Source organism: Brachyhypopomus gauderio, unplaced genomic scaffold (assembly GCF_052324685.1).
Source record: "Brachyhypopomus gauderio isolate BG-103 unplaced genomic scaffold, BGAUD_0.2 sc71, whole genome shotgun sequence".
Lineage (NCBI taxonomy): Eukaryota > Metazoa > Chordata > Actinopteri > Gymnotiformes > Hypopomidae > Brachyhypopomus > Brachyhypopomus gauderio.
In genome coordinates, this window is record NW_027506892.1 from 885866 (window position 1) to 905272 (window position 19407).

A 19407-nucleotide genomic window follows, 5' to 3' on the forward strand; every position below is an offset into this window, starting at 1 on the left:
CAAAAAGTGTTCAAGGTTTCAGCTGTTCGTGTTTTTATGTAGAGATCCGTGGTCGTTATCAGCTACTTTATTTTCTTCAGTTGGGTTCCTGAGATGAGGAGCAAACCACCGTTTAATGACGTTCGTAACCTGGTCGGAGCACATGTAGCATTCATTAAAGGCAAGACCATGAGGATATTGAAAAAGTGAACAAAGGAATTTTCAAATCAAAATGAAACTTGATAACTGGTCACTTCAAAATGGGGTGTTTCCCAAACTGGGGCGTTGCATGATCGCGTAATGTTGCAAAGGCTTTGAGGACATGAGACTGCACCAGGCGTCTGTGACTCAAATGCTCAGTGTGCTGATGCAGGGCTCTCTGCTGCTCACTGGTGACATCAGTCAGGGCTACAGAACACATGAACTGGAGCATTGATGTGAAAAGTGTCAATGAAACTTGGATGTTGCTTTAGTACAGTCATGACTGTCATGTCATCTACCACCTTCTTTATCTCCACTGCCGTCTGTCTCCTGTTGCGTCTTTTCTCTCTCTCTCTCTTTCACTCGCTTTCAGAAATATGTTCAAGATGTCCTTCGCGAGCAGTTGTCTGAGACATTGTACCGCTGTCTGAAGGAGGAGGGGGGCCATATCTACGTGTGCGGGGACGTGACCATGGCAGGTGATGTCCTCAAGACCGTCCAGCAGATCATCAAACTGCAGGGCAACATGTCCCTGGAGGACGCTGGATTCTACATCAGCAAGCTGAGGGTAAGAACTACTTACTACGTACATCCCACATTTACTGACTGATTTTGCACCCAAGGTCTTAAGAACTTGGGTTAATAGGTGCCACAATGGGCTAGATGCACATAATACTTACTGTCAGCATGAATGGAAATGCATTAAATATATGTTCTGATACTTAGTTGTAACTGGGTCAATCTTGGTACTTGATTTAAAAGGGACCTATTATGCTTGTCTAGGTTTTCCTTTAGTGTGTTATATAGCTTTTGGGGCATGTAAATGGGCCGTAAATGTACAAATACAAAAGTGGCTGCACAGAGAAAATAGTTCAGACTACAGAGAGAGAGACTCTCCTTCATAAACCACCTGAAAAGCCTCAGCGGGAATCCCAGCCCTCTTCCTGTTGTAACATGATGATGTCATCTCAGGACACACTCTTTAATACCTGCCTACAGGACAGCTTGGCTAGAACAGAGTGTGCAAGCTGACCAATCAGAGCACATCAGCTCATCAGGAGGTGGGGTTTAAAGACACATGAGTTTGTACATATCAGAGCATTTCAGAGGGAGAATAGAGATATATAGTATGAGAAAATGTGGTTTTGTGACATTGATGCATGACAATCTCTTCTGGTAGACCCCTAAAATAAAATTAGGAACATTAAAATGAGGTAATATAGGTCCCCTTTAAGTCCCAAGAGACTAACACACTTTCAGCCACTTCATTTGTTTATTTAATTAGAACCAGGAAAATGTTTTGATCTCTTATTCAGTCCCTTTATTTTTCCTTGATTATGTTTTTTCTTCAGTTCTGTGGAGTTAAACACACTCAGTGAAATGTTTCTGCAAGTTTTCTGCTTGTACACCCTGCAGGATGAAAATCGCTACCACGAAGACATTTTCGGCGTTACTCTGCGAACATATGAGGTCACAAACCGGCTGAGGTCAGAATCCATTGCGTATATTGAAGAGAGCAAGAGAGACTCAGATGAGTAAGTGTCCTTCTCTCCTCCAGCACCAACCAGAACCTTTTGGTCTGTTCCACACTGATGTCAGTAGATTCACCAATTTACTCTCCAGCCCACATATCAAGGTCCAGAAGTGGGCAGGTCTACCAGAGTATTTCACAGAAGGAGTCAAATCATAATACTGGCGGATTTTCTGAGAACAGTTTTGACGTTACACATCAACGTGCCTCTGCATGGCTCCTGCCCCTTTCTCCGCCACCATTAAAGTCGTTTAGGTGTTTTATTTGTGAGCAATGGCCATTTTGTTCTGTGGTCCTGGTGACTCCTCCCCGTCACCGTGGGCAACCCTGCACCCTGGAGATGATCACAGATACCCTTTGTTCCCGTGTGCTGGAATGCCAGTGGTAACTATAGAAACGGTGGATGAGAGCGTGTTGTTACGTAAGAGGATTAGTGGCAGGCATGCGACTCTTCTCGCTCTCGCTGCGGGGCCGCTGACAGCCGCACTCACACCACGCTGTCCGCGAGAGCTTTCACGCCAGAGCGGCTTGTGCACTGGAACGGTGAACTCGCTTGTTTAGCGTACGGTCCCAGCAGGTGCCCGTGAGAAGCTCAATGAATGGTCCATTGTTTACAATCAGGAGGTGGGGTGAGAGAACCTGGTTCTGATTGTTCTCTGATTGTCTTTCCTTCTTCTTTCTCTCCTTTCTCTCTGTTTTTTGCAGGGTGTTTTGCTCATAGGGCCTCATTTCCATTTCTGGCTCGTGAGTCTCGTGAGTGAAGTGGAGGCCAAGCCCCGCCCCCTGCTCCCCTGCCCCGCCCCCACTGCTATGTAACAAAACTGTATCAAGTTTGTTTTCTTTTTTTCTGTTTTTTTTTCTATACATGTTTTTGCTCTTTGCTAGTTTCAGCTCACCCTGCATCACTGTGGTGAGAATCTGCAGTTTTGATGACAAGTATGTTTCTTTCTGAATGTACAAGTATGTTTCTTTCTGAATGTACATTTTCTTTCATTTATGTTTATATGGCTTTTTTATTGTTTGTTATTAAGCCATGTGAACTGAGCACCTGAACTCAAACTGCCTGTATGTGGACGAGTAAGAGCCAAAGTTATAATGTCAAGCGCTGTAGTTCTGGTATTTTAACATTTACAAGTATGTATTTAGTTATTAAGTGTTGGTGGTAAACTATTAACCTTTGGGTTTTCTGAATGAGAGAGTCACTGTGCACATCATATTGTGTCTGGAGCAGAAACTCTAGTACTGGCACTGTGGTTGAAAGCGTAATCTGTGTCTTTTATCGGTGATGACTTGCATGTTTTGTGATTTCTGAGTAAAACAATGTGGCAGCTTCAGTACTGATAGCTGGGCCGTGAATCTCCAGAGTGAAGTCGGTCAGCCCAGCCTGGACGGGGCAGGAGTCGGTGTTCTTCACCCTGAGCCCCAGTCATGGATCACTGCTTCATTTCTGCTGCCCTCTCGTGAAGACTCATGTCATTCTTCAACAGAGTAAAGAGGAAGGCAGAATGAGGAGGTGGAGGAGAGAACGTTCCTTTCGTCTCACCTCAGGCATTGGCTGTTTCAAAAAGGCAAGATTATTCCATTTGGCAACGACGGCGCATCGAGCCACAGGAACATATTGACCATGTTTTCACATGTTGGTGTCGGGAAGTGTGTGACGTGCTTTTAATCTGAAAGAAAATAGAGGTGATGTAAGTTTTAGACCAATGGGATTTTCCAATGGAAAATTCTGACCAATACGTCCTGAAATAGGAGAGTGGCTCACGCTCCCAGCTATGCACACACGAACTGAATTTAGATTGCATGAAATGGCCTGGACAGTGATTCAGAATCAAATCTCTAGTCGCTGAGCTCCCTGGGTTACAGAAGGCAAGAGCGTGGTGGAGGGAGCAGATGTGATCACATTACCAATCCCTTCACGGTCTAAGAACAACCCTAACATAATGGGCCAGGTTCATAAAACGTGATGGTCACTGCGCTATGCTACACAAAATGTGCTACACGGTATTTAATTCCTATTCATAAAGTCAGCGTGGCGATATTTAGTGTACCGGTGTCAGCTTGCTGCCTCTGTAAATCCACCTGTTTCCAAGGAGAAAGACAATCAAAACAGACATGTAAATGAGGCCTTACATATTAAAGGCCCACACCAAGCAACGGACGACCCCAGACGTGACCCCAGCGCTGTGCTGAAAACTGCCAGTTGCATAATAATGTAATATGAGTAAAACATTTGAAACTTCCCCCAGGGTGTGAAGAGGGAGGCTGTGCAGGTTCATGACTGCAGTTCTGAACCGTGTCAGAGCAGCTGAACTGAATCAGTCTTCAGTGTTCAGTCTGTATCTGTTTATCGCTTCCTACGTTCTAACACCTGGATTTGTATTTATGACAAAGGTTCACGGCAGCCTGAGGTCCTGTTCAAGCAAGTCACCTTCCTCTTCATATACTCGTCTTCTTCATATAATCTTCCTCTTCATACTGTATACTCTTGCCATCATGTTCACTGCAAACAGACCAAAATGTGCCTTTTAAATAGTTTGTCTAGTAGACGGGAGCGTGTGCAGAATTTTGTTGACATATTGCATATGAGATCCACTTCCTGGATGATGTAGAGCTTCATGAGGTGTTTTTGCAGAGCTGTGTTCTCGCTGTGTTCTCGCTGTGTTCTCGCTGTGTTCCGGTTGTGTTCTAGCTGTGTTCTCGCTGTGTTCTGGTTGTATTCTAGCTGTGTTCTTGCTGTGTTCTAGCTGTGCTCTAGAAATTGCAAAAACCGTATACAAATTAGTAAAAATGTGGTAGAGCTGTATGCCCTGTAATCCAGTTATGAATGAGGTGTGTTACCGTGGTGCTGCTTGCTTTTGACGTTCATGTTCAATCTGGTAATATGTTTTATGAATTTGGCCCAGTGACCCCTTCTTTTAAACAAAAACCAGACATATAACATTTACACTGATCCCAAATGCAACCCCCCTCCCCAAAAAAAACTAACAAAAAACGAAAATGTGAGTCGCTTGTCTTCATTTGAAATGCCTCTGGTGATGCCTTTAAACACATAGTTTAATACTGCCTGTAAAATTGGTGAGTACCCAGTCAGTGAGTCTCCTGAGCTCATACATTTGGTCGTTAGGCTGTGTTCCTTTTACCTTGTGAAGTCTAAACCTCAAGAATCATTTAATTAAGTTCCTGTATATGTCAGGTTTGGAGTCAAGTCTGTGAATGAATTGTCTTCGTTCTGCTGGGAGATCTTTCACTGAGATCTTCACTAAGATCTTTCACTAAGAGCTTGACTGATATCTTTCTCAGAGGTTCACTGAGAGCTTCACTGAGATCTTCACTGAGATCTTTCACTGAGATCTTCACTGAGATCTTTCACTGAGATCTTTCACTGAGATCTTTCACTGAGATCTTTACTGAGATCTTTCACTGAGATCTTCACTGAGATCTTCACTGAGATCTTCACTGCCTTTTCTTGCTGCCAATTGTTTGCATTTGCTACTTTGGACTCCACACTGTTTGAACTCTGTGATACAAAACAACCAGGAAGTAAACCAAGTAAATATTGACATATATGAGAATTTTTAAGACTGTATTTTGTTTATAGATATTGTTTTGGGGTTTTTGTTTGTTTGACTGTTGCTTGTTAGAAGAAAGTGCATGATGTCACTGTGTGCTGCCCTTGAGTTGACCTTCTGCAGCGTTGTCGTGGTGACTGTGGTGTTAAGAGTTCATCACACTGCTCCTTTGGTATGTTGGGTTTTTGCTGCTCCCAAAATCATTCCAGCGCCTGTGTGCTGTGAACGCCTGAACCTTCAAACATTTACCATCTTAATGCATATTCTTTAAAGCATATTTGAGGATACTTTACATTCAGTTAATAATAAAATAACATTTACATGTCACGACCTGTGGTGTGTTGTCTTTTTATGGGTCTTAATGGACAGTGAAATTTAAAAAGCCACAGGGCTCAATTTTTCAGCGGTTAAGGTTAAGGATTAGGGGTTAGGGTTATTTTGCACCAGTGTCATTTTCCACACTCACTATTGGCCACGTGGGCTTGTGCACATTTGTCCTAATGAAGCAGGCAGTCTCCCACTTTTTGTTTCTGAGATGCATTACAAATGTACCACTCTTAATTCACATACACTTTCTTATGTGAATGGAAAATTCTACATGCTGCACATTAAAAAATATATATATTTAAGGCATATTTAAAGATGAATTTTTTTCATGTGTGTTCCTCTTGAGACATCTCTTTTACATTTGTACTTTGAGATACTAAATACAGTATTATAAAAGTTCCATTAATTGATTTAATAACAGTGTGAGATAAACTTATCTCATTATGCGGAATTAAACTTTTATTGTTGCATGAAAACTGCTCATCAGAATTAATTACTATGTTGTTTGGCTTCAGATCACCGTTACTCCCTCTCAAACCCTCAGGGACAGACGTAGAGAGTGGAGGATGGGCACCATGGCAACCTGTCAACAAAATAAATCAGTTGAACATTATTCCACCCTCTTTTTTTAGACCCTCCTGCTGATTGGAGCATGTGGGATAAAGTTCATGTTTAAAGTTAGTCAATTAGTCAGTCTGACTGTCACTCTGGATGACCCGCCCACGACAAGGCAAGAGAAAACACTGCTGCACTGACTTACTTTCAGAGTTTTAACACTGTTGTACAAGCTCAAAACATCAATGGAGACCTGCAGGTTGGAAATAAATAAGTTTAGTTGAAGATATTGACCTGAACACATAGATGTGAATTCAGCGAAATTTGATAGGAAACTTTGAAAGGAAACTAATTGCACCTCACACACACTGTATGATGGTTGGTAAGAAGATTGCTAAGGAGACACTGCTGCCATCGGTACAAGAGGATGATGATGATGATGAAGGTCATGTAGAAGAGCTGGTGGGCGGAGTGGGGGGCAGGCCACCCAGCAGACCTGGCAACATCTACAGCAGAGGCAGCGTGGACAACCAGGTGAGCGTGCAGGGCTGGACAAAACAGTTGGAAGAGAGATAAAGATAACAAATAAATACGGCAATGGTGTGTGTGTGTGTGTGTGTGTGTGTGTGTGTGTGTGTGTGTGTGTGTGTGTGTGTGTGTGTGTGTGTGTGTGTGTGGGTATGTGTGTGTGTGTGTGTGTGTGTGTGTGTGTGTGTGTGTGTGTGTGTGTGTGTGCGTGCGTGCGTGCGTGTGTGTGTGTGTGTGTGTGCGTCCTCTCACAGACAGTGGTCAGAGCAAATACCTGGGGTCTGATCCCAGCGGAGAGAGTTGGTAGTGAGGGAGACGGAGGGGTCAGGGACGAAGGGGAGGCCGGTGGGAGCGCTTGGGCGTTTGACGGCTGGAAGAGAGACGAAACATGTTTCACCTTGGATGAAGATTTCGACACAGACCTGGAGCTCGAAGGTTATGTAGCAAAAGGCACTTATTAAAAGTAAAAACCGGTGAGGGAGTGAGCAGCGTGGGGAGCATGAGTGTGGGTGATTCATATTATGATAGAGGGTGTCAGAAAGCCAAGGGGTGCAGAAAGTGTGCTAGCTACTCCACGGAGAAATAAAACTGGCTAACAGTCATGAGTCACACTTTTGATTTCAGACATTCTCTTTTTCTCTCTCTCCATTTCTCACCTGCTTGTTCAGAAGATCCTGAAACACCTACACGCTCTCCGACATCTAGATAAATGGCTGTTCTGAAGTCATAAAGCCACCGAGTGTCCATGTGCTCACACTCCGGCTCCTGCCTGTTCCCTCAGCTTATTCACGCTACCCATCTGTTGTATCGATGTGCTGTGCCCACGCATAGCTTAATGAACGGCTTGGGAATTCTCCACATTTGTCATAATTGGTTGTCTTAATGATATTTGATTTGCTAATGACAGCGTTTCATTTCAACAGGCGGCTGAAGGAATTGATTTAACCACTAGATGCTTTTCTTTCAAAGCTCCATACAAAGTCGCTTGTGCATTGTTTCCTTAAACGTCTCATGCTGATTGGTTGCTGAGAAGCTGTATTGTTACGTAACAATGCTCAGAATGTCATAATAGCTGATAACATAACATAGCTGATGCACACAGGGCTTGACGTCCGGCCAGAACGTGATGTTATGGTTGTGTTACAGATGAGAGGGACCCGTATGACCCCACAGGCCAAGCACGCTACAGAGAGACATGCGCGCGCCTCGCTGTGATCCCAGCCTCCCAGTTCCTGAGGAACTTACAGAAGGCTGAAGTCAACATGGCACACCACGGACTCGGCCCGCAGGTAATCACAAAACAGAGATCTGGCAGCCGCTCACAGAAATGATGTACAGAAATACCCAGTACAGTTCATATGCCTGGAAATGTTTACAGATAAAAAATAAATACATTTATATTTACAGTATTCAGCAGATGTGAAATAGAGAGAGAGAGAGAGAGAGAGAGAGAGAGGAAAAAAAAACATTTTGAAAACTCTGTTCTATAGGGTACTGTAGCACTGGCGGTTCCCTTGGTAACCAACACCTCCATTGTGAAGCTAAATCTGCGAGATAATTGGATGGAAGGAGTGGGCGGGGCCGCGATGGCTGACATGCTCAGGGAGAACTGTTACATCACAGGTGGCTTTTAGGAATGGCCGCTGCTCCTGAACACCCCACTACGTGTACATCGCACACCTGAACCCCATCCACAGACTGATTTAAATACAGCACTTAGCACACTTGCCTTGTAATATTGTTGTTGTTTTTGTTGTTGTTGTTTGGGTTGTTCAGGGCTAACTAAACTAACTAAATCTATGAAAAGCAGAGCTGTTTGAGAGAAGCTGTCATATCTGGAGACCTCAGCTCCCAGCAGAACAGAAATAGGATAATGCTTCAGTATTTCAGAATTTTCCAGGCTGCTCGTTTTAAGTTGTGCTGCATTTCAGACACTTTAGTGAAAGAAAAGTATAAAATAAAAAAATTTAAGTAATTCTCATTTAAATTACAATTTGAAATTCCCACAATGCCTTTAAGACAGATTCATAAATATGGCTCTGAAGTCCTCACAAACAGAAACGTGCGTGCTACTGACACCCTTTCAGAGCTGGACCTGTCCGAGAACTGGATCGGTGAGCGTGGGGCTAAAGCTCTGGCCAGCATGCTGTTGGATAACACCACACTGGCCACGCTCAACCTCTCCAAGAACGACCTGGACCATCACGCAGTCAGACACCTGGCGCCAGCGCTGAGCAGAAACCAGCACCTGCAACACCTGGACCTGAGTCACAACCGGCTGGGAGAGGGAGCAGGTAACACTGGGCCTTGTAGTGCTAATGGCAGCAGGTAACCCTGGGCCTTGTAGTGCTAATGGCAGCAGGTAACACTGGGCCTTGTAGTGCTAATGGAAGCAGGTAACACTGGGCCTTGTAGTGCTAATGGCAGCAGGTAACACTGGGCCTTGTAGTGCTAATGGCAGCAGGTAACCCTGGGCCTTGTAGTGCTAATGGCAGCAGGTAACACTGGGCCTTGTAGTGCTAATGGTGATGGACGCCTTCGTTCAACACAACCGCTGCACTCTAAGTAATTACAAACACTTGTGCTGAACACCTGCCCTGAACATGGTCATCAGGGCCAGTGTTTTAGGTGATGTGAAAATGAAATGAAATGTGCCATATTTTGTCAATTGTGATTTTTACACCCCAATCGAAATTTGTCCTCCGCTTTTAACCCATCTGTGCAGTCAGAACACACACACACACTAGTGATTACTAGGGGGCTGTGGATCACACGTGCCCAGAGCGGTGGGCAGCCCTAGCCCGGCGCCCGGGGAGCAGTTGGGGTTAGGTGCCTTGCTCAAGGACACCTCAGTCATGGCCTGTCTGGGAATCGAACCCACGACCCTCCGGTCACAAGTCCAGTTCCCTAACCGCCAGGCCATGACTGCCCCTTATGTCATCATTTATTTGATGTTCTTGGAATAACTAGAGATTCAAGGTGAAGTGTATACTGTATACGTACTGTATAGCCTACTAGCATTAGTAATGCTGAGATTGAAGGACAAGATGTTCCTCCAGACCTGGACAGTTTGCTCTGTAGTTTTCTATATTCTGTGAATTACAATCTGATCTAATCTAGTCTCTCATGTCACATGTCACACTAATCCACAGGAATTCCTGATACCTTTTTCCTAATACCTGATAAATACACTTATCTGATAAATACACTTATCAACCATAAGTGTGCTCCCATATAAAGTCCTTCTATCCTAAATTTCTATTAACTGACTTTACTGACACAAATAAGGGCTGCTCTCTGGGGAAAGGAGACAGGACAATTCAACAATTCCAACCACAGAGATGTCCAGTTCACCTCTATTAAACAACACAGAGGCCCAGAGTGTCTCTGGTGAAGGTTTGGTAGCACGCTCGCTTTCAAACTAAATGTCTTGGAAATGCCACGGTCGTCTGGTGAATGAGGCCATCGCGAATGTGCATAACCACTCGAGGGCTATGTTCTCTATAGATAGCAAACATGAAAACGATGGATATGTGGAAAAAAAAGCCCAATGTAGCGGTGGTTAGATGTTTTGCCACCTGGCGTTCCATCTCACGTTCTCTGAGTGCTCTTCCTGTTCCACTGCTTAACAATCAAACCCTGAGCATCAGCTGAAGGACTGAATATAACGTGGAATGTGAATACACGGACGAGGACGATTGCAGTCTCCATGACGGAGGACGGGAGTGTGTTGGGTGGGAGGCTCGTAGATGGAGAGCCTTCTGGCTACAGTGCCATGAATGACAAGAGTGTGAAATCGGACTCATGATCTATACAATTCAAGAAGGAAAATATTGTTTAGGAGCCTTTGTGGGAAATTACGTGAGCAAGTTATGATTCATGCATTCATAACCCAGCCAGCTGGCACCTCTCCCTTCGTGGTGCATATGGCAACATGCTTTTTTAAGCTATCTTGCTATGTTACTAAAGCATATTTTTATCCTTCTAACCCTGTGACTGTAATGGGACAGTAGTCACAGTGGCACTGTGAAGTCATGTATATATTTGGGATTTTCTTCATTCTTCATAGTCTTCACCTAAATGCTCAGATAATCATGTTCTGCTGTGAACACTTTGTAATAGAAGCTTACAGCGACTGCATATCTCTCTCTCTCTCTCTCTCTCTCTCTCTCTCTCTCTCTCTCTCTCTCCCCTCTCTCTCTCTCTCTCTCTGTCTCTGTTCCCTTAGGGGAGATCTTGGGTACTGCTCTGGCTGAGAATACAGGACTGAAGTCATTCAATCTGGCCTGGAACTGTATTCGAGGAACAGGAGCCATGTCTGTAGCCAGAGGCCTGGGGGTACGACTGCAGTGATATTGATCAGCGCAGTAACCATGTTTCACTTCCTAAAGCCCTAATCCCTAACCGCTGTGACTGGCAGGCCAGTTTGTCGTAAAGCTACACAAGCATGTTGCTTTCAACCAACCATGAGCTCACATGCTGAAATACACTGTATACTTTTACTCCCTGCTTGTCAGTAAGCTGCAACCCATGATGCCGTTTTAGTACCGCTTGGCATCACAAGCAACTTAAACCCTCACAAACGCGCTTCTGATTGTGTTGGTCTTGGTCAGTCATAAATGTGTTGTACTCATTAACATTTGATGGTAATTTTTAAAGGCAAACATATTCTTGCGAGTCATGGACTTATCTTACAACGGACTGGACAAAGTTGGAGCAGTGGCGTTGGGTCAAGCGCTGAAAGACAACAACACTCTTGAGGAGCTCAACATTAGGTACGTGTCTCCATCGTTCACCTTCTCTGCATCACCTCCTGTAGCTACAGTACTACACGGCAGAGCACAAGATCTCAACATCATCTGGCTCGAGAGGTCGCACTGAGCCCCGGCCGCTATCTCTTAGATTGTGAGGAAAACACAAGTGAATTTGATTTGATTTCTCATCTCCCAGAACAAAGGTCATAGTAAAGGTCATCGCATAGATAGCCACCTTCGGTTTGGGTTGATGGATGTTTGGGCTCGATCTATGAGAGGATTTGGCTCTTCTCAGTCTAGTAGCTAGGAGGGGGGTCAGTGGGTTGGGGTGGGGTCAGGAAAACACTCATCGTTTTAAAGAGATGTTTTGTATATCGCATTCTGAAATACGAAACATTTCATTCATCTTATTTCTGTTTCCACAGTGTCAATCGCATACCGCCTGAGGGAGCAATCCATTTAGCTGTGGGTCTCAAAGTGAACAAAACCATTCGGATCCTCAAAGTAAGAGAACATTGCTTTCTTACACAATCAGCAGGGCAGCACCGGAGACAGCACGCTGGGATAAGAAATAACAGAGTGAAGCTTTCAGTGATCATTACTGTTATCAACCTTTTTGAGACAGGTTAGACCCACTGAGATCAAAGGATTTTACAAGACAGACCTGACCAAGAATGGCAGCTGAAAGAGCTTCATTCAGCAATGAGATGAACTTTAAAATAATCCGTTAAAACGATTACAAAGACAGCTTGCACTCAGAGGAGTTTGCGTGGTTTTGAGCTCTTTCAGGGTACGACATCTTGAAGATGAAGATCATGTAGGCAACTGCTTCCCAGTTCAGTTCAGTCTTTTAGTTCAACAAATCGCAAAATGTCCAGAGAACAGAGATTATAATGTCCAAAGTTATATTTTAAAGAAGAAGTTACATAAGTGGGCATCTTGTTAAGAATAGATTCATAAATAAAAACAAGCCAATGTCAAAGGCAATAAATACCTTTGACCCTCCAGTTTCCTTTATGAATGTAAATCACAATGAGGAGTGAGAACTACAGTGTGTGTGCAAACTCCATGACACCATCCAGCACAGAGATACAGTGAGTAGAGGCATTCATACACAACACACCGTCACAGTCAAGAAAAAGATGATGCCAATAAGAGAGAACTGAAACTGGCCCATGTGGTGCACGCTTGTGCACTAACACTATCTCTGAGGTCGCCATGCTGGGTGTCCTGAGTCCTGTATGCAAGATCATTTGCAGTCCACCCAGATGCATGTAAACAAAAAAAAATCTATATCTGTAAGAAGAGCCATTCAAATATTGTGAACCACTGTGTGAAAGACCTCGGCACAGTTCTGAGGTTCAGGAAAATCAATATCTTTGAGTGAGCAATTAAAATATTGTGAAGTACTGTACAAAACGCCGTAGCGAGGTCCATAAGACCCAGAGAACACTGCCTATTATCTGAGGTCTCCGGTAGATCAATTAAGACCTTCATGGCAGCTGTAGTGGTGTTCTGGTTTTTCCACAGTCCTGATTGATATGTAAACAGAATAGATATAGTTGTCAATTATTCTTTCCTTGATCACTAACCAGAGATTCAAGCCCCTTGGCCACAAGATTTATTTTAAATGGATGAGTCACCGCCTTTCAAAGTGGCAATAACAATGGCAACTTTACAAGATTTAGTTGTTTTATCTGTCAAAAAACTGTGATTAAAAATATTATGCAGTGATTCAGCTATTCTGATTCTAATTCTTATGCTAATTTTATAAATACAGATTATTTTATAATTTTACAAACGTGTTGTGGTGAAAGGAGTGATATGAAATCATGGCCATTGCTGATGGCTCTCTGTCATGGTCCTGGAATTAATTCAAGGGTGATTTGAAAACAGAGGGAATGAAACCAGAAGAAATTAAGTATACTGGGTGTAAGAACTGGGTGAATGTCAGCTAGCAGATTTAATGATTTTCCAGAATTTCTCAGGATTGCTGAGGGTTTCTGTAGTCATGGACATATAACTGCCCCAACTGTCTAATAGAAAGCTAGTCCCTCCAATCCTAACTTGCATATAACATATAACCAATTCAATGTTGTCATTTAAAATTATACAGGATATAAGGACTGATGTATCTTTCATTTCCAGATAGTCTTTGCTGACCTGATGCTTTGATTCTCTTGGCATGTAGATGTCTCGTAATCCTGTGCAGTCTGCCGGATGTTTTGCTATCCTTAAAGCCGTAGAAGCGAACCAGGCATCTGCGATGGAGTGCTTGGACTTCTCCGTATGTCTGTCCTGTCCGTTCAGATCTCACTGATCCAAGACTTAAACCACATAATACATATCATACTACATATTACATGCTAAGGTATTACGATATCATTTCACGAGCATGTCCCGTTTAATGCATGAGCAAACACCTCAAGCACGTTTAAGGTTCTTTTGAATAAATGTGTTTCACATGAGGTGTTAAGTGACACGTTCTCTAAGTTGGTAGAATGTCAGAGTGGCATAATATTTTGACAGTATTTACCACAGTAGAGTATGGCCATGGTCTAGCCAGTAATGCTATTTATAACATTTATTTTATTGCTTTTAGGACATCAGTGTGGACCAGGCGTTTGAAGACCTGTTCTGCTCCATTAAAGAGTCACTGCCGGACCTGCGGGTGAAACACGGGAAGAAGATAATAAGACCTCTACAGAAAACAAAGAACTGACCATAACTGGGACCCATCTGGACCCCGTGGCTTCTACCATTAACATGAGCTCCTATCCTGTGTCCACAAAAACATTTGCCAAAGAGAATCCTTTAAACTTCAGCACACAGAATGTTTGCTCGAATGCATTGCTTGGTTTAAACTAGTCAGCTGAATTTGAACTATTCATCTTGAATTTATTAAAAGTAATTTATTGAAATTGAGTTGAATAAAATGGACCTTTGCTCCTGACATTGTGAGTCACTCAAAGGTTTCGCAAACTAGCGGGGTTTAACGTGAGCAGATGCTCGACACGGTGATGTTACCGTGCATGGGCGGGTGGGTGATGACCACCAGGTCCGGTTCTGCCATATACACACTTTATCAGACAGGAGTGTCTGACACAAAGGTGGAATATACACAAGTGTCTTTTACAGAGATTACTCCTCACAACGGGCGAATATTTGTAATGTTCACATTTGTGTGTATTTCGCCTTTACTCATAAATCAATTTCAAAGTAAACTAAATCATTACAAAAATTAATTTTACTATTGGTCAAAACCATAATTCAACATTTAGACCGATCGACTCCTGAGTATTGACAGAAAACTCGGCAGTTCAACGTTAATCAAATTAATCAGGTTAATCAAATCAGGAATTTGGGAAGAAAACACTGTTGGGAGTAGATATTGTATTCATAGAAAAATGTTAAAGCACTCTGAATATCCAGTAAAACATACAGACAAAACCCATCAGCTTAACAAAGCCCATCAGGAGGTCGTGCTAATTCACTGGTCTATACACGCACCAAATACTACATGATCAGTGTGCAGCGGCCCGCGCGCGTGAGGTTGAAGGGTCGCTCGCGCCCTGTCCGAGATCAAAGGTAGCGGCGCGCGCGGCGGGTTTGCTTACGTACAGACACAAACACGTTAAACATTAGCAGAAACCACACACTCCTGCTTTATATCCGCACAGAAGACCTGAATGTTGATTTGAGTTGAACAGCAACTAACCCTATGGCGTCTCTACCTCTTAAGAACTGTAAACCGAGGTTTTTGTGCGAAACTTTCGTCTCGCTGGTGCAATCCAGGTAATTTTTCTGTCATTGCAACGAATGTATTAGGAACGTTTAAAGTCCAATCTGCCGTTTATTCACGGTCGTTATTTGAATGCAGTACCGCCTACCATACGTAGGCCTGTTTCCGAAGTTAAAGAACTCAATTAAATATTATAATTAGGTCACAGTGATGCCGAACACTTGCTATTTAAACTTTACATAATATGTATTATGAAACTTTGCTTTTATTTGAAACTGATTAGGACTTTGGCAGATAGGAGTTATTTTGGTGGCTGGTTGAGGTCCCTGTTTGCCTACAACGACAGTAAGAAAGACGCCAGGAAAGATGCCCACTCGAGCCTGCTCGCCAAGAGAGACACCAGCGGCCTCTACGAGATCCAGTGTGAGCTTCTCCTGCACAACTGCTGGTGCCTTCGCTTAAACTGACACAGCACTGGGAGCTAATGACCAGTCTAGGCTGTGGGGTGACTCTTCACGCTTTTTTGTGAATCTGCACACACAACATAACAATAGGAATATATTTAATATTTGGTATTTGGTGTGTGACAGGATTTGAGACAAAGCCAGTCAGTATATATCCTTCTGTCTCCCTACACGCCTTGGACAGACAAGGCCAGTAAAGGCCAAACACAGCCAGTCAGAGCCAGACTGGGTATGTTGGGAGTAAATCATACAGCTCTTGATCACCTGTCTCAGGTGTTTGAGGTGCTGGACCAGCGTCTCAGGCTGGTTTAGTTCATACATTGAACTAAAAACATCTACACCTTCACATACTACCACAAATATGTTTTTAATCTTTATTCCAGTTCATAATGTCAAGCCAGAGTGTCTGGATGCCTACAACTCTCTGTGGTGAGTAGATTAACACTCATTTACAATCTCATTTAATCCCAGGTTTTGGTCAGCAGCTAATCTATCTTAAGTTTTGGGCAATATTGTTCCTCCATGATAATTATTAATTATACATTTTCTTAACATTAAGCACATTAAGTCTGATCTCAGGTTGTACCATTTACAATCATCAATCTTTGAGTGACTTTCTTCAATCAGCGGCCACTTTGATATCAGGTTTAGTAAGAAACCTACTGCCCATTTTAAATAAATGCATTTTCCGTCCTCTGGAGTGGACAACGACTTTAAGATCTCGGTGCGAAAGTAGTTAATAAAGTAATGGTAAGTTTCTCTTTCTGTGGTACTGTTAGTGCGGAGCTCCATGGGGAACTGTACAGAGATATAAATGAGGCGTGTGAGGAGGTGGGCAGTTGGAACACGTGGTACGGGCAGGGGAACCAGGCTGGTGGGTCCACAAACATCTACCCTGGTTATGACATTTTGAACCTGTGTGATTTAACAGTCTGTTGCTGCCCTTTTTTCCTGTATACAACTATATTGTGCTTATAGTAATGTTTCCATGGTAATTTTTAAGTTTACAAACTGTCTATAAAAGATATTTGATACTAAGCTTAGTTGTCAAATGGTGCTGTGGTGACCCCTGCTGTTCGACTGTTGTAGTGCATCTGTGGAGATACTATGGCGGGTATCCTGTACTAACAGACTGTTTGAAGAAACTCAAACTTAACAAGGTAATTTGTTCATTCACTCAGTTCTTGTTCATGATAACCATATGTATATGTGTACAATACACACACTGCAGATAGTTAAATTACAAAATTCTGTAATGGGTCCTGATAGACTTCATTTTACATAAACACACACATGTACTCTCATGTCCTTCTTATGCTATTCCACTGACCTCAGATCAGGGCTCCTGTCTCTCATTTCGTAGAGGAAAATCACACAGCATTTAATGAGATCACATGGATTCCAGAATTGTGTAAAACTGTAATAAACAATCAAGATTTGTAATTCAGATCGGCCGCAATGTTTAATGACACAAGAAATATTCTACCAATTATAGATGTTGTCAAAGCAATAAAACAGAAGTATAATGACCTTGTAATATGCATATTTGCCTAATCATTTGTTCGTCTTTTCATCTCATTTTTCTCCGTTTTGTGTACGTTCTCTGGTGTTTTGGGTCCAACATCTCCAGACATACCTCGAGTTTCACAGAGAGAGGAGCAAAATGTTAATGTCCCAACAGAACCAGCTTCTACTGGAGTTCAGCTTCTGGAACCAGCCTGTGCCCAGAACTGGACCCAATATATACGAGCTGAGAACATACAGGCTGAAGGTACTGTTCTTCTGCGTGCTAGAGAACGCATGTACAAACTTTCTGTAATCAGATGGAAAGACCATGCAGTTTTAAAACATCACATCTTTGTTTCTGCATGTACGTCAAAGCCCGGGTCAATGATAGAATGGGGAAACCACTGGTGAGTCTGTGGTAATGTGGCACATTCATGAGCATGAAGGATATGCAAATATTATCTGTTCAATAAGTCTGTCATGACATTTTATAAACAATCATTCCCATCACACAGGGCTCGAGCAATCAAATACCGTCAAGAGAACAACGAGGCTGTCGGGGGGTTCTTCACACAGATCGGGGAGCTCTACGTGGTTCACCATCTGTGGGGTGAGTTCAGCTCCATGAGATGTTCAGTCTCAGGTGGCTCAGGCGTGTGACGGGTTTATGTATCTGTAGCCTATAAGGACCTGCAGTCCAGGGAGGAGACCAGGAACTCGGCGTGGTTGAAGGAGGGCTGGGATGTCAGTGTGCACTACACAGGTGAGGCGAGACTGTCCACAGTTTTAGCCAATCTTCTGTCGCCATCTAGTGGATTACTGTTGAAGTTCATTTGAAAATCAGTCCTACACATAAAATCAAGTAAAACAAGAAACTACTGTTTCTTCAACTTTATTGTGAAATGCATTTATGTATTTACTAAATGTAAACATATAACCATCATTTTACAAATCAATTAATGCTAACTTGGGTGCTAGAAAAATGGTAACTCAGATTTATTTTATATTCAAGTGTTAGTTGAAACGTTTTCTTGAACCCTGTCCTTTACAGTTCCTTTAGTCCAGAGAATGGAGTCCAGAATTTTGGTCCCCACCAAGACGTCTCCTCTGCAGTGACACAGCAGGCAGTGGTGTGTGTGTGTGTGTGTGTGTGTGTGTGTGTGTGTGTGTGTGTGTGTGTGTGTTTCACTGCAGCTGATATACTCAAGCACAATAAGACTTATTTGTGTTTTTTAAATGAATGAAAAGCAGTTGATTGGTTAATGGCTTATGACGTCTTGTTATCTGCTCATTCCAGAACGAGCCATTTTTTCCCTGAAAATCCAATAGTTTTTAATGATTTAATAATGTGTGATATTATATTATTGTATTGTCAAGGCATTCCCTTATATTTCCATAAATCAAAAGTCTCCAGACCAAGTGGCTCTATCTGTGCAGTTTGTGGTGGATTCTTTGTAGGTTGTAGATTGGTTAGTTTTGTGGGCTGTTGTGCTAAGTAAAGTGTTCTGGGGTAAAAACCCCACTACATTGACAACAGCCAATAGGGAGGGTGGTGTTAGCATGGTGGTGTGGGCAATAGGGAGGGTGGCGTTAGCATGGTGGTGTGGGCAATAGGGAGGGTGGCATTAGCATGGTGGTGTGGGCAATAGGGAGGGTGGCGTTAGCATGGTGGTGTGGGCAATAGGGAGGGTGGTGTTAGCATGGTGGTGTGGGCAATAGGGAGGGTGGCGTTAGCATGGTGGTGTGGGCAATAGGGAGGGTGGTGTTAGCATGGTGGTGTGGGCAATAGGGAGGGTGGCGTTAGCATGGTGGTGTGGGCAATAGGGAGGGTGGCGTTAGCATGGTGGTGTGGGCAATAGGGAGGGTGGTGTTAGCATGGTGGTGTGGGCAATAGGGAGGGTGGCGTTAGCATGGTGGTGTGGGTGTGCTGTGTTCCTACAGGGCTGCAGACAGCAGGCTGACGTTAAGCCTCTGATGCAAACACTCCACCCAGGTCAGACTCTTCCTCCGTGAGGCAAGGTCATGAGATCTGTGGTCAACATTGAGAATACTCAGATGTGTTTGGCATACTGTATTGAATTTGGACCATAACCCCTCTTGGTGTTTCCCTAGAATCGCATGTGACCATTTCATTTACAGAATCTCAAAGGTTAAAGAAAATGAGGGAGATCAAATACTGAAATCTATTACTAAAAGGGCATGTAAAGCGCCTGTAAATGGCCTGTAAAGGGCCTGTAAATGACCTGTA

At 43.2% G+C, this 19407-nt stretch overlaps 3 protein-coding genes and 1 long non-coding RNA gene across 7 annotated transcripts in view; 3 read left to right on the top strand and 1 right to left on the bottom strand.

Moving 5' to 3' along the window:
• The window catches only part of nos1 (nitric oxide synthase 1 (neuronal)), a 53964-nt gene extending 48102 nt beyond the window's left edge, over window positions 1–5862 (top strand). For 2 of the 3 annotated variants that reach the window (XM_076989837.1, XM_076989839.1), the window contains exons 27-29: window positions 554–748; window positions 1597–1715; window positions 2417–5862. In XM_076989837.1, the coding sequence (XP_076845952.1) occupies window positions 554–748; window positions 1597–1715; window positions 2417–2432 (330 nt within the window). In that variant the 3' untranslated portion in view covers window positions 2433–5862. Of the gene's footprint in view, window positions 1–553; window positions 749–1596; window positions 1720–2416 lie in introns of those variants that run through there. The other variant, XM_076989838.1, reaches the window with a different exon arrangement.
• Window positions 5863–6315: 453 nt separating this feature from the next.
• Window positions 6316–14400, top strand: lrrc74b (leucine rich repeat containing 74B). Its single transcript, XM_076989888.1, has 10 exons — window positions 6316–6699; window positions 6948–7128; window positions 7840–7982; window positions 8184–8316; window positions 8781–8987; window positions 10922–11031; window positions 11353–11468; window positions 11873–11951; window positions 13639–13734; window positions 14050–14400. Exons 1-10 carry the CDS (start codon window positions 6538–6540, stop codon window positions 14167–14169), a joined length of 1347 nt encoding a protein of 448 aa, XP_076846003.1. The 5' UTR covers window positions 6316–6537; the 3' UTR covers window positions 14170–14400.
• Window positions 6528–7688, bottom strand: LOC143491137 (uncharacterized). The gene is made up of 3 exons (XR_013125097.1): window positions 7350–7688; window positions 6968–7063; window positions 6528–6713 (listed from the first exon to the last, which is right to left on the bottom strand). It is a non-coding gene; the product is annotated as an uncharacterized LOC143491137 (long non-coding RNA).
• A 599-nt stretch (window positions 14401–14999) lies between the features above and the next one.
• nipsnap1 (nipsnap homolog 1 (C. elegans)) lies at window positions 15000–18578 on the top strand. 2 transcript variants are annotated; one of them, XM_076989891.1, is made up of 10 exons: window positions 15000–15242; window positions 15536–15612; window positions 16037–16082; window positions 16433–16527; window positions 16743–16813; window positions 17284–17424; window positions 17535–17566; window positions 17675–17769; window positions 17839–17922; window positions 18211–18578. In XM_076989891.1, exons 1-10 carry the CDS (start codon window positions 15169–15171, stop codon window positions 18273–18275), a joined length of 780 nt encoding a protein of 259 aa, XP_076846006.1. In that variant the 5' UTR covers window positions 15000–15168; the 3' UTR covers window positions 18276–18578. The 2 variants fall into 2 exon arrangements, with proteins under 2 accessions (XP_076846006.1, XP_076846005.1); XM_076989890.1 differs by having other exon boundaries at window positions 15011–15242; window positions 15473–15612.
• Window positions 18579–19407: the final 829 nt, after the last annotated feature.

What these genes read in the sequence shown, in the direction of transcription:
- lrrc74b (XM_076989888.1), top strand. Translation starts at nt 6,538, where the DNA reads ATGATGGTTGGTAAGAAGATTGCTAAGGAGACACTGCTGCCATCGGTA. An exon ending in CCGGCTGGGAGAGGGAGCAG is followed by an intron (nt 8,988 to 10,921) that starts GTAACACTGGGC and finishes CTGTTCCCTTAG; the next exon opens with GGGAGATCTTGGGTACTGCT. An exon ending in TGGAGTGCTTGGACTTCTCC is followed by an intron (nt 13,735 to 14,049) that starts GTATGTCTGTCC and finishes TATTGCTTTTAG; the next exon opens with GACATCAGTGTGGACCAGGC.
- nipsnap1 (XM_076989890.1), top strand. Translation starts at nt 15,169, where the DNA reads ATGGCGTCTCTACCTCTTAAGAACTGTAAACCGAGGTTTTTGTGCGAA. An exon ending in CGGGCAGGGGAACCAGGCTG is followed by an intron (nt 16,528 to 16,742) that starts GTGGGTCCACAA and finishes CGACTGTTGTAG; the next exon opens with TGCATCTGTGGAGATACTAT. An exon ending in TGAGAACATACAGGCTGAAG is followed by an intron (nt 17,425 to 17,534) that starts GTACTGTTCTTC and finishes TGTACGTCAAAG; the next exon opens with CCCGGGTCAATGATAGAATG.